Here is an 18914-nt window from a genome sequence, read left to right as displayed (position 1 = left end):
ACTCAAGAGAAATATTAATACCTGTAAATTGAGACATTTAATTGAAAGAAATTATGAACTGCCTTTGAATAGAAACTGAGAAATTATAAATACCAAAAAATTGAGACATTTTTAGAGAAAGAAAGTAAAGACATTTATTTCTACGAGCATAAACTTACACTAAATATCTCGAAGTCTAAATTCATGCTCATTGGCGGTCCAAGGAAACTTAACAACTTAGAAGAATCCACATTAACAATCAAGGAGAAGGAGTTAGACAGAGTCAATTCGTTCAAGTATCTGGGCGTAATTATCAATGAGAATCTGTCTTGGACTGATCATGTGGATTACATTAAGACCAAAGTGTCTCAGAGGCTTGGCGTTTTACAGAGAATAAAACATCTTCTGCCAAGAAATACAAGGGAACTCTTTGTAAAAGCCATGGTGCTGCCAATCCTTGATTATGCAGATGTGACTTGGGGGGATAAATCCAACACCACTCTGATGAACAAGATCCAATTACTCCAGAATAAAGCAGCTAAATTAATTTTAGATATGCCAAAGCATTCATCAGCAACAGAAGCTCTTGATCTACTTGGTTGGGATACATTGGAAAAAAGGCGAAGATCACATCGTCTATTTTTGGTTTTTAAGTCCTTGAATGGACTAATTGATTGGAATTTTAATTTTAATCATTTTAAAGATATACATGATTATAACACTCGTTTTAATAACAACATTTGTAAACCACAATCAAAGCGTACATGGGGTCAGCATCGGTTTGTTTGTCATGCAGTAGATGACTGGAACGCTATCCCAGACGGCATTAGGAACATTTCCGATTTTTCAGTTTTTAGACGTCTTGTTAAAAACATGTAGTCTCTTCTATTGATTATACCCTTTTATCCTATTCTTGATAACCATATTTATATTTTCTGTTATCCTTACGTTAGATTTATGGAGGGCCTCACTGAAAACCACACTTTGTGACGTGGGCTCCCTGTCAAAAGATCTTATTTATTATTATTATTATAAAAGAAAAAAGTTGAATACGAAAAAAAAATATATTTGTTGTAAAATGTTACAGTTTTAAAATATGTTTGAATAATACAATGCAGATACCTGCCACTTAACATGTTATTCATTAGAGATTATTTCTTGCTACCAACACATTCTTCTAGTAGGTATGGCCATTTGAAATCCCATTTATACAGTTCTGGTTGTTAAATTGAATCTTTGCTAAAATTGAAACAAGCATAATTGAAATAATTAAAGATGTTTTTATTTAAGTTAGGCGTAAGAGCAGCCCAAGATGTTGAAAGCCACCAAAAGATACACAACTTTGGTAAACACTTCATTTCTTGTGATAAAACTGCGAATTCATCAACCCGTTGGACACACACTCAATCTTTGACTAATGGGAAATACTGCTGGCGAAGGTATGTGTGCCTGCTCGCTGTTTACTTCCGCTTGAACCGGAAATGAAAAAAAATTACGTGGAACCAAGAGAACCAAGAGAACCAGAAGAACCAAGAGGACAGTGAAAACCACGAGAACCACGAGAACCGAAAAAACCAAGGGAACCATGAGAACCACAAGAACCAGAAATACACAATTACTGCTACTAAGAGTTATATTATGTGAAGTCCGATAGTATAAGAACCACAAGAACCAGAGAACTACCAAAAACTACACAATTACTGTGACTCAGTGTTACATCCATGCAAAATCTGATGGTGAGCAGCTCATGACGTCAGCTGTGGCTATTACATCGGAGATAAGCCACAACTTCCCACTCTGTCAGGCCAGAAAGAATTGAAATCAGCTGTTTGATGGGTCTTAATGAAGAAAAGGAAATTGTTCGTGCCTTTTTGTCGGTGCTAAAAGACACAAATGGCTCAGCAAAGCCCTCTGTAGACTTAGTTACTCTTAGTAACACACAAAAAACCTCGTAGGGGATGTCTCAGATAATTTCACTTTGGAATGGGTTCCTTACCCGTCGTCGTACAGCAAGACATCTGAGAATGGCCTCCAGCCATAACCTGGACTCCAACCTCATGATGGTACCCACTTGAATCTGGGTGTTAAGGATCTGGGAGGCTTTTACAGGTAAACCTGCAACTCTTCGACGACTAAGGTCGTACAGTGAGACAAGCATTGACACGCCAGTGTCGACAAAAAAATCGATGTCTATGCCAGCATCTCCAGTCCCCTTTAGGCACTCTTTAAGCAAAGTGACCTCTTCATTTGCTTTTTCTTCGACATCAACTAAAGCAGATCATGTCGAGCTGGCTTGGTTACTAGGAATGTCTACATTCCTTAAATTGGCTAGAAGAATGGGGATGTATGAAAAAGAGATAGAATGTATTGCTCATCGTGTACAATTTAAGATGGATCAATAAAAGTAACGGTAAAACCTATTTCTCATTATATGTGTACATCACGGGGAGATGCATCAAAAGAAAACAAAACCAACAAGGGGGTGCTTCTATTTGTAAAGTCAATAGAATCCTACGTCGAGGCCCTTTAACGACAGATAAGATAGCTTATGTCCCAAGCATGCTTTTGTCCGGGCCTGCACCGGGGTTTGGGAAACTTGGAAGCTTATTGGGTAAACAAGTATTCAAAGGTGTCATGGATAATGTGACACATTATAAGAAAAGGCGACAATAACTTTTGGGGGTAGATCAACATGCCTCTGCAGTGGAGACGATGTCTGCGATACTTTCATTATCACATGATCGCATACTTTTGTTGTAAAATTGAAAACATGGTCTATACAAAGAAAGACAGAATTCTTTACAAATGGGTTCCTCAAAGTTGTGACGTGATGTTGTATGAATATCTAGTAAGACCCAGAGTCTATCCATTCTCGGATCGGATTTTTCATCTCATGGTATTCATGAGAGTTTATAGGGGAAAGTGTACTTATATGACATGGAATTATTTGTGTACACAGTACCTTTCCAAGTATTAGATCACGTACTACTGTTAGACTATGGTGTTCATTGCTGCTTCTTGAAAGCTATGAAAAGATATCATGTCTAAGAAAAAGAAGAGAAAAGAATCCGCAGACTACGAAACACCAGGTATGGTCAAAAGTTAGGGTGGTGTCACACCGTATGCAAAAGCACAAAGAATCTCTACTTCTCAAGCCAGGAAAGAGTTAGAAAAAATTTAGCGTTTACCTTACACAAACCTAGACAGTGGCGTGGTGAGTTCTTACCCGTACTGGTCTATAACACCAACAAACAATGGGTTGCGGATTTGATCGAAGTGCGAGCCATTACCAAACAGAATAAAGGGTATCGATACATGTTGGTGGTGATCGATGCCTTTTCAAAATACGCATTGGCACAACCAATTAAACAGAAAACGGGAAAAGAGGTGATGGAAGCCTTTGGTAGAATTTCAAAAGAAGCCCAGGGCAGAAAACCTCAAAAGTTAGAGACAGATGCAGGAAAAGAATTTTACAGCGGTACATTTCAAGAGTTTGTAAAGTCACATGGAATTCATCACTTTTCTACACATGGAGATGCCAAAGCCAGTGTGGCGGAAATATTTATTCATACATTGAAATCCAAATTGTACCGATATTTCACAGCCGCCAATACCTTGAAATACGTGGATGTGTTTCCAAAACTGGTGGATCAATACAACCGCACCTTTCATCGGAGTATTCAAACCACCCTTGCCAAAGTCACACCGGCTCAGAGGGAATAAGTAGGGAATCATTTGTAAGGTAAATGGCAGAAAAAAAAGAAACCTGCGTTTGAAGTAGGAGATAAAGTACGATTGAATAAAAAATTTCGTACGTTCAAGAAAAGTTAGTAGAGAGTTTTAGATCCGAGTTTACCTCGAACGTCTAACCTCTGGAGGTCACGTGACAAGCCCTTCGCGTCACGTTTGAGGTTTAAAACGTGAGTTTTCAACGTGGAGAGGTAGGTTTTCCCGTATGTCATTTACCTGAAAGCTTTTAGCGTATAATTCTTGTTTTATCCCACGTAACGATACGAAAATCTTGTGGAGCAAGTCTTTATTCATTAACAGAGGCACAAATTCGGGCGAAATGCTAACTTTGGTAAATGCTATTGAATCTTGAAAACAAGTGCCATTCATTGCTGCTAATTCAAAATGGCGGCCGTAAATTTGCAAGAAGAACTATGTAAGAATTTACAGCTCTTTACTACTAGATAACCCAGTGTTACCGTAAATTTCTTTTGTTTTCACTGATTGATATTTCTTCTATTTCTACAAGGAAAAATAAATTTAGAATGGCTCCATTTCGTTGGCCAGAGGCTCGACACGAGCTGGCATTTGCCAAGGAAGTAGCTCAACACAACCCCGAGAAACCTGATGAGTGGGAAGCAGTAGCTACGAGACTCGGCAAAGCATTTTCTACGGATTCATGTACCGTTGAGCTTAAGGGAAGAGGCTGCCGTGAAAAAATGGATCGGATTTTAACCAAATACAAAGAAGACATGAAAGCTTTAAAGAGGTAAGTTTGCTGTGGGTTGGCTTGTTTATACTCACAACTGAGCAAAACGTTCAACCCTTTGTTTTCATTAGTCACAATTACAAATGTACGAAAAGTCCATATGTTTGTTTCTCGTATTGCTTTCCTTTTCAATAATCTGGCTCTTCTCATGGTCAAATGTACAATCTGTCACGAAAATAAATTTTCATCCAAAACATGATTTATGGCCTTCAGATTTGCTTAAGCTTATAATTTGATACTGTGTAATGGAGTATAAAACCAAACTGAAATTTTGACTCTGGCCTACACTATTCACGCTATTATTTAACTTGATTCGGGGCAAATCCAATCTTTTATTATCATAAACTTTACAATTTACAATTTTTACAATTTTCCTGATTAGCTCCTGCCTCCTCATTTAGGTTTTATACAACACTGGCTTAGCATTTATGTCAAGATTTTTAATTCTCTCCTTTATTTTGGATTTGTGATACCAGGTTTGTAATGGGTTTACGGAGGTCTTGGATACAAGCACAGACGCAAGTGCGGGCATATCAAACAGCGATGTCAGAACAAGCTGATGAGTGCCAGAATTCAGTTAAGGTCCCACCACCAGCCACTTTCCATTAGATCACAATGAATAAATACTTAGCAACAGAACTTTATTAGACTTTGTAGCCAGATACTTTTTGGGAACAGCCAATGATCTACTTCAAAACATTCTGACTGCACTGATCAAACATACTACAACGTGACTGTAGTGTTTTTATTATTTTTTATGATTTTGAAGATCAGGCACAGAGGAAGAATTCACTGAGTTACAGCAGTTATGTGAGGATATCTTAGTGTATAGAAGAGATATGATAGAGATGCGACAGATAGAAAAGGAATCAAGAAAGAAAAGGGAGCAGGAAGATAAAAGGAAAGGGGAGGAGATGCGGCAGGCAGCGGTGGAAAGACTAGCAAGTTAATATCCAATTCAATATTATTTTATGCAAACAAGCGTAGGTTATAGTGATGACATCCATAAGGAATGTTTTTCTTTTGCTGTTTTACAGTCTTTACACAATTTTCTGACAGTTCCTGTTTTACTTGGTAGTTCATGATGTGATGTGATTGAGCACCATATAATTTAAGTGCCAAATTTGTCACTTGACAGTTTGTAGTTTTAACCCAGTTTGAATAGAACCCATGAAATGCAGAATAACAAAATTGCTTTCATTTTAGAGCGCCGTAGTGATGCTGGCACGTCAGGTGGTGCCACGTTGGATGTGTCTAGTAGTGGGTCAGATGAAGAAATTCCTTCAAAAGATAACCTTTGTGAAATCTAGCAAACTATTATTCCAACTTCTCTGAATGATTGGTTGCCATAAATACAGTATATGAAATTGATTTTCTCTTTTTACTGGGGGCCATGAAAGGAAAGTAATGTGTGGTGTAATAAACAAAATGTTTGTTTGATGAAATCCATATATATAATATATATATATTTTCATTTAAGCATATTTGAGAGTCTGCCTCAAGAGCTTGACTGCTCATCTATGGGACTCAATAGATCCATAATTTTAATGTGGTTGCTCAGTTTTCTGCCACACTGTGATTACATATTTCCATCTCCTTCCCCACTCCTGGGGGGAGAGGGGGGCTTGATGCTTTGGTTGTTCTTTTATATAAATAAATACAATAAATAAATTCTTTTCTTTCTTTTGTAATTTATTTCTGCAGGAACCAAAAAGAAAGTTGCCAGGTCAAGCAGAAAATCAGCAATTGAAATGCTGTCAGAAAAGTACAAAGAGAAGGCAAAACTGAAAGGCAAAGAGCTGGAAGTGAGAAAGATGGAGCTGGATCTTCAGAAACAAAAGTACGAAGATGAAGCTGAAGAAAGGAAGCCTTTGTTCTCCATGCTTCGAGAACAATTGAAGAAATAAATCATTTTGTCTTTAGTTGCTCTTGAAGCATAAGCTCTTACTTCTGCATCATATTCATACTTCTGTTTTACTTTATTGACACCCTTTAAACATAATTTGTCTTCACTGGAGGAAAAGAAAATAAAACATTCATCTTCTCATGTTTTATTTCACTCCTGTTGCTATTTACATAAATAAAATAATTATAGGTAGAAAGACCAAGTAAACATGGTCAGAGGTTGGATAGGTAGGTTTCCAGGGGTGGCAGCTCTAAACTAAAATAAGTGGTTGTCTGTGAGCCATATAAACAGGTGTGACAATTGATAAGAATACATGCAACTAAATAATATTTACCCACAGGCTGTAAAAGGATCTTTAAGTTCTTTTTAAAGTCTAAATATGCAAAATTTTGGCAGATTTTACCAAAACCCCATTCCACACTTGTCCGAACTCTGCTCATTCTCGTATTAAATTCCTGCTCATCATCTGTAAGGTGTGCTTGATGGAATGGAGCAATAATGTTCTGTGTAATGCCATAGGCAGGATCCCCATAAATGACATATGGCTCTCTATTGGGTTGAACAAATCGACGCAGTTTAGCTGACAGGCCACTCACCCCAAGCATGAAGGCATCATGTCGGCAACCCTCTATAGGACCAAACATATGGGCTATCATGCCATTTGGGGCTTAAACAGACTAAAGAGTAAATGAAACAAATATTTGTAAATGAAGTATAAAGTTGTATGACAACATCCTATATATCTTTCCTGACTGAAGTTACGTTCCTTTTGCTTGGCCCGAGGAACTTGGTTTGGAAGTAGTGTTATTTCAGATTTTACCAAACAACCTTTATTGAATTAGATCTTATACCTTCCTTTGGTATCTAGCCTCCTTTACAGATCTTTAAAGAGCACAACAAGAGAAGCTCTTTATTTTATTCATTTCTTGCAGATTCACCTCACTAAATTACAAATACCAGGTTTGCCCCCACTAATGAAGATGTATAAACAGTATATACAAGTCTAAAAATAATGTGTTCTAATTATCCTTGATAAGGATAATATTAGATGGGTTTCTTATGGTGAAAGGGAACCCAACTCCCTCTCCTGCATTACTTGCCTGGAGTGCCTTCACAGGAGACTCACAGAGAATATTTTTGTCAAGTCAAGGAAGTTTGCTTTCTTTCGTTTAACACCTTTTACATACCTGGAATTTTAAGCAGTGTGTTCTCTTATGACCACTGAACATAATTCGTTGAATGCGGACAGTACGAGCTATTGGTCGGGGGGTCCCATCGATGAAACCCCAACACCCAGTAAGAGGAGCTCCTTTTTCGTGAACAGCCTCAGCAAAAGCTTCAGGATCAAGCCATACCAGGTCAAGACTATCTAAGAGGTGGTGGAATCTGTCATAGATATCATCCATAATCTGAAATCCATGGAAAGTAGTACAGCAGTATGCTTGTGTTAGTTTGTTTTTTTTTTTTTTTTTTATGAAGTGGGTTGTTTGGAACCACATGTGGGACAATCATTTTAATTACTCTAATTGCAAAGAGAGTGGGGAGCACGGTTGGTGCAGTCGTGAGAGCACTCACCTTCCACCAATGTGGCCTGGGTTCAATTCCCAGACTCGGCGTCATAAGTGGGCTGAGTTTGTTGATTCTCCTTTCTGCTCCAAGAGGTTTTTCTCCAGGTACTCCACTTTTCCCCTCTCCCAAAAACCAACATTTGATTTGATTTGTAATTAGGGATTGGATAATTAGATTTGTAATTTGAATAATTATTGTGATGTGCAGATGAAAATTATCATATTGATATCTGTGCAACATAAGTGAATAAATATTATCATTATAACTAAAGAGTTATTCCAGTGAATAGGATGAGTTAAATTTTTCCCTCAACTTGACTTCATAGTCTAAAACAAACAAAACTGAAGCAAGCAACACAAAATGTACTGCAAGACTCTCTTCACCCCTAGTCAAATTCAAGAATGGTAAAATGAAAGGGGAATACAGGCAACTTCTACAGGGAAGACGAATGGACAGAGCAACAATTTTACCTTGTTAAATATCAAGCTCAGTTCTGATACTGTTCACCCGAAAACAGGCACCAGATCACTCGATCGATTAGGATACACCAATCTTCTTAAAAGAATCATCAGTGCCTCCATCCCAGTAGCAATAGTCCCTTGACTGCAAATGTAATTGGCTGACAGTTGTAACGCGTCCCGGAGTCTTTCCATATCTCCTTTTGGAAATCTGAGATCGAGGGTGAGGATTTATATATATATATATATATATATATATATATATATATATATATATATATATATATATATAACTGCATATATATATATATATATATATATATATATATATATATATATATATAATTTGCACTATGGAGAATGTGCTTCCGTTTTCAACGCTTTATTCAAGACCCGACGCGTTTCGGCATTTGCCTTCCTCAGGGGCCTTAACATGCAATTGTTACAGAGTCGTAATTGGTTAATTGTGTGACGTCGTACAGTGCATGTTGCTTAATTAAATGCTGAGTCAAATCTCTCGTAAACAATTAGTGTTTCTAATTGGTTAACAGTTTTAAAACCTTTATAACGTATGTTATAAACAATTTATGTACCTAAAACTTTATAAAGGTTTTCGCGTAAAAGCTTTATCCAGTTCTTTTGTTTAGTCCATATGGCTGAAAGGAGTTTAATGTTCTTTGCCAAAAAATCTCTCTTTCTCTAAGGACTTCTTTCTTTTTGTCAGTCTCTAAATGATCTTTTCGGATTTGCTCTATAATGGTTATGGTAACATTATTGTTGAAGTCGTGAGTTCGTTTGTTATGTAAAAAGTGTTCTGTGAGTTCGCAGCTACTCACTCCCTTTTTAATATGGTTTCTGTGATTGTTTAACCGTAGGTTAAATGCAGTTTCGCTTTTGCCAATGTATTGAAGTTTGCAAATGTTGCACTCGATTATGTAAATGATCCATGACGATTGGCAGTCCACTGTATGAAATATGGTATAGGTCTTGTTGTTATTGGGACTGGTGAAAGTTGTGGTCTGGTTGATCTTTTTACACCAACTACACTTCGTTCTTTCACATGCTCTACATCCCTTTGGTATCAAATTCTGAGGTGTTTCATTTACAAATCTTGAACGAACAAGTCTGTCTCGTAGACTTTTCGGTCGTCGGTAGGCTACTAAAGGTGGCTTGTTGAAGATGAATGATAATCTTTCTTTTGATTTGAGAAAGTTCCAATTTCGTTTAGCAATTTCTGCAATAAATGTGGTATGGGGGTTGAATGTAGTAACCAGAGGAATTCGATCTGTTGGTTCACGTTCTTTGGTCTGTAAACATTCCTCTTGAGTCAATGTTAGCACTTTCTGCATTTCGTGGAGAACTTTGCGTTGTGCATAACCACACGCTACAAAGAAATCCGAATATTCCAGGATTCGTTTCTTCAATGTGTCTGTTGAAGAGCATATTCGTCTCAACCTCAAGGCTTGACTGTATGGGATGCTCCGTTTCAGATGAGGTGGATGTGCTGATGTCCAATGGAGGTATGGATGAGTATCAGTTGGTTTCTGATAAACATCTGTACTGATGTTGCCCTGATCGTCCTTTAGAACGGTCGTATCAAGGAAATTCACTGAATGTGCGGAGATTTCGTGTGTAAACTTGATTGAGGGTGCTACACTGTTAAGGTAATTTATGAAATTAATCAAAGAGATATATATATATATATATATATATATATATATATATATATATATATATATATACTTTGCACGATGGAGAATGTGCTTCCGTTTTCAACGCTTTATTAAAGACCCGACGCGTTTCGGCATTTGCCTTCCTCAGGGGCCTTAACATGCAATTGTTACAGAGTCGTAATTGGTTAATTGTGTGACGTAGTACAGTGCATGTTGCTTAATTAAATGCTGAGTAAAATCTCTCGTAAACAATTAGTGTTTCTAATTGGTAAACAGTTTTAAAACCTCTATAACGTATGTTATAAATAATTTATGTACCTAAAACTTTATAAAGGTATATATATATATATATATATATATATATACAACTAGCTGAAGTCGAGATTACAAGCATAAAACTTGGCCGTTCAAGAAAAGACAAAAGGCAAAGAATTTGTACCTAAACATGGCCTCACACTGAATATCAGGTATATCCTGGAGATAAATACGGGGGTAGTTTGCATCGTTTTCTTGTGGAAACATGAATTCCAGCAACAGTTCATCCAAGTCGTCTTCACTGCCACTTGAGACATCACTGCTGTCTTGCCACAGCATCTCATCTACGATACCATCAAAGTTTTTCCTGGTGGACACAATTTTTAATGCCAAGACTTTGTTTACCAATGCATAAAACTTAGTAATAAAATCACATTTGTCGAAAAATGTTTAAAGTTCTGAAAAACAAATAGAAACTAACCTTGCAGCTGCCGCCATTTTGGATGATATTACCCAGAATCCACCTCTTTAATCCACCGCCAATCTAAATCGAATTATGTTTGAACGTCAAACCGCAAACGGGTAACCGCAAACCGCGGTTAGAGGTTCGCGGTAAACTTGGATCTAAAACTCTCTATTTACCCAGTTGAACAGAAGAAGTGTTTGAAATTCGTAAAGTGGTGCCTGGATTCGTGACGAACTATAAAGTACGAGAATTAGATAACACACCTCTCCAAGGCACATTTTATACGTGGGATTTACAAGAGGTCTACGTAGACGTATTTGCGAGTGGAAAGAGTATTAAAGAGGTTGAAGGATAAATTGTTGGTAAAGTGGAAAAGATACCCTAGCAAATATAATAGCTGGATTCAAAAGAAAGATTTAGAGTAAAGCTTGTCCTGGTACATGACACATCATTATCGGAGGAAGTCTAAGACGGTTAAAAGTCTATCTACCTGCAGGAGAAAAGTGGGGGGGGGGGGTACCCTCATGCGTTGGAATGCCCCACCACCTTTAATTGGAAGTTGGGGTGGTTCCTCAACGGGTGCTGGTGTGAAAGATATGGTAAAAGATGTGGCCAAAGGTGTAGGAGGAGGGGTTAAAGAGACGTTCACCAAAGCATCTCCATCAGAATTACCACACAGTATCCGGTCACTTCGCAAACGTGTCACTTCGCAAACTGTCAGTTCGCAAACGTCCTTGGTCGATTCGCAAACGCATCCCAGTCTATTCGCAAACGAGAGAAGAGAATCACGTTACTTTTAATCATTATAAATGATGAATTGATTGCGTGACTTGGCTGATCGACGAGCAATGTAGAAAAATACACGCACAGTCTCACTTTATTAAACCACTAAATGATCTACTAAACTATTCTCTAGTATTTACAAATATTTACAAATGTGATGGTTTCTGTGTGATTGACGACAACCGTGTAAGCTGGAACGCACGAAGTGAAGACAGGGTATTGAATACATATCCAAGATAGATGTAAAAGAGGAACAAGACACAAATTTACATCTATCTATGCTTCGATCGAAACCGCCTTAGAGTTATTGAAGAATTAGACGTATTAACTGCTAAACGCTAATAATAATGTACAACTACTTAGTTTTCCACAGCAACAAGAAATGTATTTGATTTGAAGGCAATAACAGTCCCAAAGAAAGAACACTGTGTCGGAGGAAAAGGAGGATTGCAATGCCGTCCCAAGTGTAACAAGTCGCGTAACAACAGAAGCAAACAAAACCCAAACTCCAACGGGTGATAAATGTGAAACCATGAAATTGCACAATTAGCAATAATATTTCATAAATATAGTGCATAATTCTGTATGAAGAATGGAAGTGTAATTATAAACTAAACTTAGCTATTAGACTCTCGATTTGTTACTTATAAAGAAAAGCCATGCAACAGCACCCATCAATCTACCCATCACATCTCTAAACTTCACAAATGTGCCAGTTCGCCGACATCAGAAATTAGAGTATTTGTGGGAGTTTATGGCATTCTCTTTTCTCATCTGAAAAATCAAATAAATAACTGCTCCATATGATATATCTTTCAAGTATTGTTTGTCTAAAAAGATTCTTTCTGAGTTTTTTTTTGTGATCGAAGGTTGAGTATCTTCGAATACCGGTCACTTCGCAAACGTATCTTCGATGTCCGTTTTTAAATATCTCGGCTAATACTGGACCAATTTCGGCAAAAAACGGCTTGTTTTAAAGATCGTGTTGAACCAAATTGTTTTGAATCTGTCATTGTGACGCGCCATAAAAAAATAGCATGATATCCGTGTCCAAAAATCCACTAAGTTCAAATTTGGTGGACGCCATTTCTATTGTTACGTCGAAAACAATACGCTTCAAAGTCTTTTGTGCACAATTGATGTGATATTGATGTCATGATTACGATTGGCAATTAGTCCAGAACAATAGATGCTAGGACTGTAAACAGATCAATTAACTTTGCCCTCCCGAAAGAATGCTTTCACATGTGTCAAAGTAACCAATAAGCAGGTTTTTATTGAATTTTTCGATCCGCTACACGGGTATATAAGGGGCTACCTTGAAGCCCATTTCTTACCATTATTCAACCATTCAACTCAATACGAGCATACTTTTAAAATGTCTTCAGTGTATCTTTGTTTATCGTGTGATCGTCCTGTCACCACAAGGCAACAGGCATTGCTGTGTGACAGCTGTGGCAACTGGTGCCATAGAACTTGTGGAAAGGGAATAAGCCAGGACCAATACCGATCAGCTGTTAGATTGGATCAAAGCATTGATTGGAAATGCATGATCTGTTCAGTGGATTTTAATCCAAATTTGTCGCAAAGTACACCTGCATATGGTAAGTACATTTTTTCCAACAACTAAGTAAAGTAAATGACCGGCTTGAGTTTTAGATAATGCAGTGAATAGGAATGGGTTAATGTTGTGTTAGAATATATTATAGTTTGTCATTAACGAAATTATGCTGTTCATTTCCAGACCCAATGGACACAATGATCAATAATGGCCTGTCTGAAGATGAAATTATGGCAGGTAAGAAATATAGATCATTGATAAATATTTAGGTTATAGTTACGTACTCACTTACTGGTTATTAACTAATTACTTAGTAACTTACCAGTTAGATAGCTACTTAGCTAACTAGAGAGTAACATAGTTCATGGGCTAGTTACTTAATGACCTTATTAGATAGTTCCATACTTTATTGAGATAGTTACTTAGTAACTTAGTTAGATAGTTACTTAGTAAATGGGATAGTTACTTCCTTAGTTAGCCATGGTAAGTAATAATTATTTAAACAATATATGAATACTGTTGAAGAATAATACAAATGATGTATGTATGGACAATTCAAAACACTATAATGAGTTATTCATTATTCCCAGCTGTTCCCAATAAACGCCTTTGTGACATCTGGTGAATCCACTAAACAAGTTCCCCTGGTATTTGCACTGATGTCAGGCCGACGAAAAAAGGACTATAAAAAGGTATGATATCAGTATATAATATATAGAAACTACTGTACTGTCTTGTATGTATATAAACACAAGGCTGAAAGACCGAAATGTTCACTGAATAAACAGCGTTTTACATCTACAAGTTGCGTGGTTTTGCTTCATTATATTCAACGTATCGTGTACCCACTTTAACTATTTGGATTGATCTGTTGTAGGTCCTGCAATCCATCGTCAACAGCTTACCCATGAAGCCGACAGTCCGGAAAGTAACTGTCGACTTCAAGCAAGCTTTGTGGCAGGCTATCCAGGGGGTACTTCCTGATGTGACAATCCAAGGATGTGCCTTCCACTGGACACAAGCTGTGTGGAGAAAGGTAAGAAAGGTCTTAATAAAACAAGAGAAATGTCATGAATAATAATATTTCACAGATATGTTATATTTACTTAACTCTGTGAAGCGGTATTAAAGTACATTTTAGTTACATTAATACATGTGTATGTTAATCATTAATTTCTGTCTTGCTTGATAGGTACAGGAGATCGGGCTTGCGGCACAGTACCAAAAAGATGATGGAAGTCATAAATTTATACAGAAACTACTAGCATTGCCATTCCTTCCTGTAAAAGAAATCAAGTCCCAATTCAAGACCCTTTACAAAACAGCAGAAGAAGGCACCATCCCCCAAATGATGGAATTAGTTGAGTACATAAAAGCCCAGTGGATCAAGAACCCACTCTTCAAGCCACGAAGCTGGTGTGTCTACAGCCAGCCCATCTGAACAAATAATGACGTGGAAGGCTGGCACAATGCCATCAACAGACGTGCCAGCGGCAAGTCCGACCTGCCACTTTACATGCTAATAGAATTATTACACCAGGAGGCATTCTTCGAGTCAATAGTAAAGAAGCTAGTTTCTGATAATAAATTAAGTAGGGGGCAAAGGAGGAAATATAGGGTTTTACAGGGGAGGATTTTTGCTGAGTGGGAGAAGTATGAGAAGAGGGAGAGGACAGGGAGGGAACTTTTAAGGGCAATTTCCAAGATCAATGGGCCTAGGCATGATTAATTTTTGATAAATTCATTTCCAACAAATTTCATTACACTAGATGAAATGGTATATATTCCATGGTTAACTTAAATCACTTGAATTTATGTTATTCATTTACATGTTAGAAAAATATCGTAGCTTATTTGTATATCAATTAAGTTACAAACATTAATTAATCTATACATATCAATTTTACATGTAAATATTACTAATTTTAAAAATAAAATTGCTGTAATTATAAATATAAAAAAATTATTTTGTAAGACTTATTTTTATTCACTCCTAGTGATGTAAGCATTTCTATAAATAAAATATTTGGTAGCAAGTCCCGTTGCCTCTTTCTTATACAAGTAGTGACTATTATTTTTCAAGTGCATGTGAGTTAGCAAATCCGGAGTCAGTTTCAATTATTTAGTACTAAAATACTACAACGAATACTTACCAGATAAATGGGCGAAATATGAGTTCCAGTGCAGTTCCAGTGACAATATTGACATAGTTTCGAGAGTTTCGAGCTAAATGCATTGTTTGGTGTAAATGAAAAGCAAACCGAGTTTAGCTGAAACCGTTTAGCTAAGATTTATTGCAAATATTCCAAGAAGTATTAGTTACATGCGACTTGAATGCCGGCATGAGTTTCCAAACGGGAAAGTAAACGGATTAATGCTAATTCATTGCTATTTTCTCCGATAAAAGATGATAAAAAAACATCTTTCGAAGTTAAATCAACCTTTTTATAAATAATTTGAACACGTCTGCGAATCGACTGGGATCGCGACTACGTTCGCGAAGTGAACGGTATGCGATCGATCGATAACAAATCGTTTCATCGAATGAAACGTACTGATCTCCCGATTACTATATTCACATGAGTAAGGAAACTCATCATCTGATGTAAGATCAGAGTAACGATAAGACATCAATAAGAAGGATAGAAAATAATGAAAAAGCAAGCTAGACATTGAGACACTTCGAGACACTGAGTTAGATAACATTTATTGAAAAGATTCCAAGAAGTTGGATGCCTGCCGAGCTTCCAAAATGGCAAAAGTAAGCTTTCATGCTGATAAAACTTACTACATTACTTCTTAGTTTTATAACTTTCTTCGATAAAAGATTGTAAAGAAACATAATATGAAGTTATATCAACCTTTTTAAAAATAATTCGAAGACGTTTGCGAATCGACTTGGATGTGTTTGCGAAGTGACAAAGGACGTTTGCGAAGTGACACGTTTGCGAAGTGACCGGTATTCCATTCAGCGAGGGTGATGTAATAAAGACACAGACAGTAGCCCAGCACCGAATCCACATTGAGAGAGCAATAGGAAAAGTTCACAGATATCAAATATTTTCCATTGAAATTCCAGTGACCATGTTTGAGATTATCAACCAGATATGGACAGTGTGCTGCATGTTGTCAAACTTCATTGAGCCTATTCTTGACTAGTTTCAGTAAGAAATGTAGTTTGTCTATGACAGTGTTCAATACAAGGCCACTATGGAAGTATTCAATCAAGGTGTTTATGAGTTGAAACTGTCCCTGAATTTCCTTGTATCTTTAAAAAGTTCTTTACAAAATTTCACAGAACTGTTTACAGAATTATAGAAATTGTGTACAATTCTTCTAAAAACTCTTTTCACTTCAAATATAAACTTCACAAAATAGTGATATCAACAACTCTTAAACTGTTATAATACAATATTCAATCCCAACACAGAGTTATACATGTAAGACTGGTGCCATCAAGAGTACCTTTCGAGATTTTAACCATTTATGCATTTGATAAAAAAAGGCAAAGCATGATCAAAGTAAAACTTTTTTAACTTTGGAAAAAGGTTTTCATCCCAGTGTCTTTGATCGAAGTAAATCTGCTCAACATTTATATTGTGTGACCCTGACAGGTGGACAACAAAGTCACACCATGGTAACCCAGTAACAGCAAGTTGTCCTTGAACCTGATCGTAATAACCACTTTTGTCATTTTCTTTAAGTTTTGGCTTTCCATTAACCATATGAAGGCAGAGGTTTGGATCCTTTCAGGCTTCCTCCATTGTGTGATTTCTCCATGTGTAAGGATTTTTTATTTCAAGTAAACCAAACGGGTCTTTTTCAGTAGGGTCGTACACCTTCCCATCTGGGGAAGCCCCAAGGTAGGGGAAAGAAGGGTTCACCACCAGCCCAGCATCAAAAACAATGAACTGCTTGCACGTTTTCTGCATTTTTCTGTTGTACAGAGATCTCACAATAAGTTCTTGTTGTCTTCCATGACGAATGGATGATACCTTCGATAAATCTTTTGGAACAAATATGTCTCTCACAAAAGATTCAGTGGGAGGTCTTTTTCTTTCTACAACTTTGCCAAAATTGGATGCTGTTAGTCTCTTGCTTCTTTGAAACAACCATTCTGGCTCCAGAGATTGACGGACAGTTATTTTTTCTATCTGTCGAGATTCTGCCAAGTTGATAGCTATTTTTGATCAAGAACTGGTGGGATAAATGAGTTGTTCAAATTAGCCAATGGTAGGTCGGGAAAGGGCTCAATTCTTGCACCTGGATTTGCAACCATTTTTTCTACTGGTCTGTCTACATTAAAAACAGTTTGGGATTTTTTCTTGTCAAACAGCTGATAGTCAAGGTAAAACCCAAGTGGTACATTGCCTATCACAGTGTTGATAAGTGAAGATGCCTCTTGATCACTTAGCAAATACGAGAAAGGGGGTGGCTTGAGACTTTTGGCAAGTTCGTTGCATATATTTAGAACTATTTCTGGTTTCCAGCCCATCTTTTTAATCCTTTTTGACCTTGCATCGTATAGTTTGCAGCTTACTGGAGGCCTTTTCCTTTTACCACCTTGATCAGTGGCAACATCACTGAAGATGTGGAAAAAAATCAATAGTTTTATCATTATTTGCATTCTCCGTCACTTTAGAGAAATTGAATAGAAAACCACAAGCATGCCCCCCCCGCCCAGCCCCCCAAAAAATTTTCCTTCACGCATTCTTCTTTAGCCCCCCCACTCGAAAACTTGCTGCGCAGTCCCTGATGGATGAGTTTTTTTCTATGTTTTCAAAAAAGGATTATGTAGGGAATGATGATAAAGTAGGGGACATGTTAGAAGACATCATTCAATCCTTAATAAAATAAATGTGTAAACCTAACAAAGTCTCATTAGTGACTGTGTGTGGATCATGTCGTGTCTAGAACCCAGGTTTGCTTTTAGACATCCCTCCAACATATTAATCATGGGCCCTACGAGTTGGAGAAAAACAACCTCTCTTCAACGCCTGTTGTTAGAGAATTTAGATGTATTATTACAGAACTTAGCAACCAAAAATTTGATGTAATACAAAAACACAGCATCCAATTTTTGCAAGGGATACCAGATGAAGACAATATCACAGAATGGTTTGGAGATACCCGACATAGAATTTTAGTCGGATGATTTGATGGCAGATGGAGGAGACAATAAAGAAATTCTAAATTTGTTTACCCAATATTCTCATTACATGAATGTCACCGTATGTTATCTATGTCAAGCCATGTTCCCGCAAGGAAAATACGCCGAGACGATTTCTACAAATGCGCAATACATCGTCGCATTTAAAAATGCGAGGGATAAAATAGGATAACTTTATTTACTGCTACAGATTAACCCTACGGATTGGTGTCAGGTGATAGATGTATATAATGCGTGTACAGACAGATCCTATGGATATTCGTGTTTTGACGTACACCCAGCCAGTAGAGATTCTATGAGACTTGTAAGCCACCTCTTAAAACACGAAGGGTGTATGCAGTGTTATCGATAAAAAGAGGTGTTGGGAGTGAACCCGCCTTATTTTAAGCATCATGCCTCACCATAAGCGCAGTAGGTCTATAAGACGTAAAGGGAGAAGAACTTCCAGAAGAAGAAGGAAACAGAAAGGTGGCATCTTACCTTTAGCTGCCTTGCTTCCTGCACTTATTGCCAGAGGTAAAGCAGTTGGTTTAGGAGCCTTGGCAGGAGCTGCTTCGTTCGGAGCTAAAAAAAGATCAGATGCCATTACCAAGAGA

General features: G+C 37.3%; 1 protein-coding gene and 2 pseudogenes across 2 annotated transcripts; 1 reads left to right on the top strand and 2 right to left on the bottom strand.

Annotated features, from left to right (window-relative positions):
- The first annotated feature begins 3810 nt into the window (after window positions 1–3810).
- Window positions 3811–6434, top strand: LOC149048618 (uncharacterized). The gene is made up of 5 exons (XM_089199505.1): window positions 3811–4144; window positions 4253–4477; window positions 5247–5422; window positions 5684–5776; window positions 6173–6434. The coding sequence occupies exons 1-5, from the start codon at window positions 4065–4067 to the stop codon at window positions 6382–6384; spliced, it is 786 nt and encodes a 261-aa protein (XP_089055631.1). The 5' UTR covers window positions 3811–4064; the 3' UTR covers window positions 6385–6434.
- Window positions 6435–6512: 78 nt separating this feature from the next.
- Window positions 6513–7879, bottom strand: LOC149048617 (uncharacterized; annotated as a pseudogene). The gene is made up of 2 exons (XR_016184644.1): window positions 7571–7879; window positions 6513–7060 (listed from the first exon to the last, which is right to left on the bottom strand). The product of XR_016184644.1 is annotated as an uncharacterized LOC149048617 (transcript).
- An 8336-nt stretch (window positions 7880–16215) lies between these two features.
- LOC113669102 (uncharacterized) lies at window positions 16216–18904 on the bottom strand (annotated as a pseudogene).
- Window positions 18905–18914: the final 10 nt, after the last annotated feature.

This window comes from Pocillopora damicornis, chromosome 3, assembly GCF_964200805.1.
Source record: "Pocillopora damicornis chromosome 3, jaPocDami1.2, whole genome shotgun sequence".
Taxonomy (NCBI): Eukaryota; Metazoa; Cnidaria; class Anthozoa; order Scleractinia; family Pocilloporidae; genus Pocillopora; species Pocillopora damicornis.
Note: the sequence above shows the minus strand (reverse complement) of the source record. Positions and strands in the feature narration are given on the sequence as shown.

Bases quoted from the DNA above. Each gene is read 5' to 3' on its own strand.
- LOC149048618 (XM_089199505.1), top strand. From the start codon at position 4,065: ATGCTATTGAATCTTGAAAACAAGTGCCATTCATTGCTGCTAATTCAA. The intron at 4,478-5,246 runs GTAAGTTTGCTG...ATGATTTTGAAG, and splicing joins GACATGAAAGCTTTAAAGAG to ATCAGGCACAGAGGAAGAAT. The intron at 5,423-5,683 runs GTTAATATCCAA...CTTTCATTTTAG, and splicing joins AGCGGTGGAAAGACTAGCAA to AGCGCCGTAGTGATGCTGGC.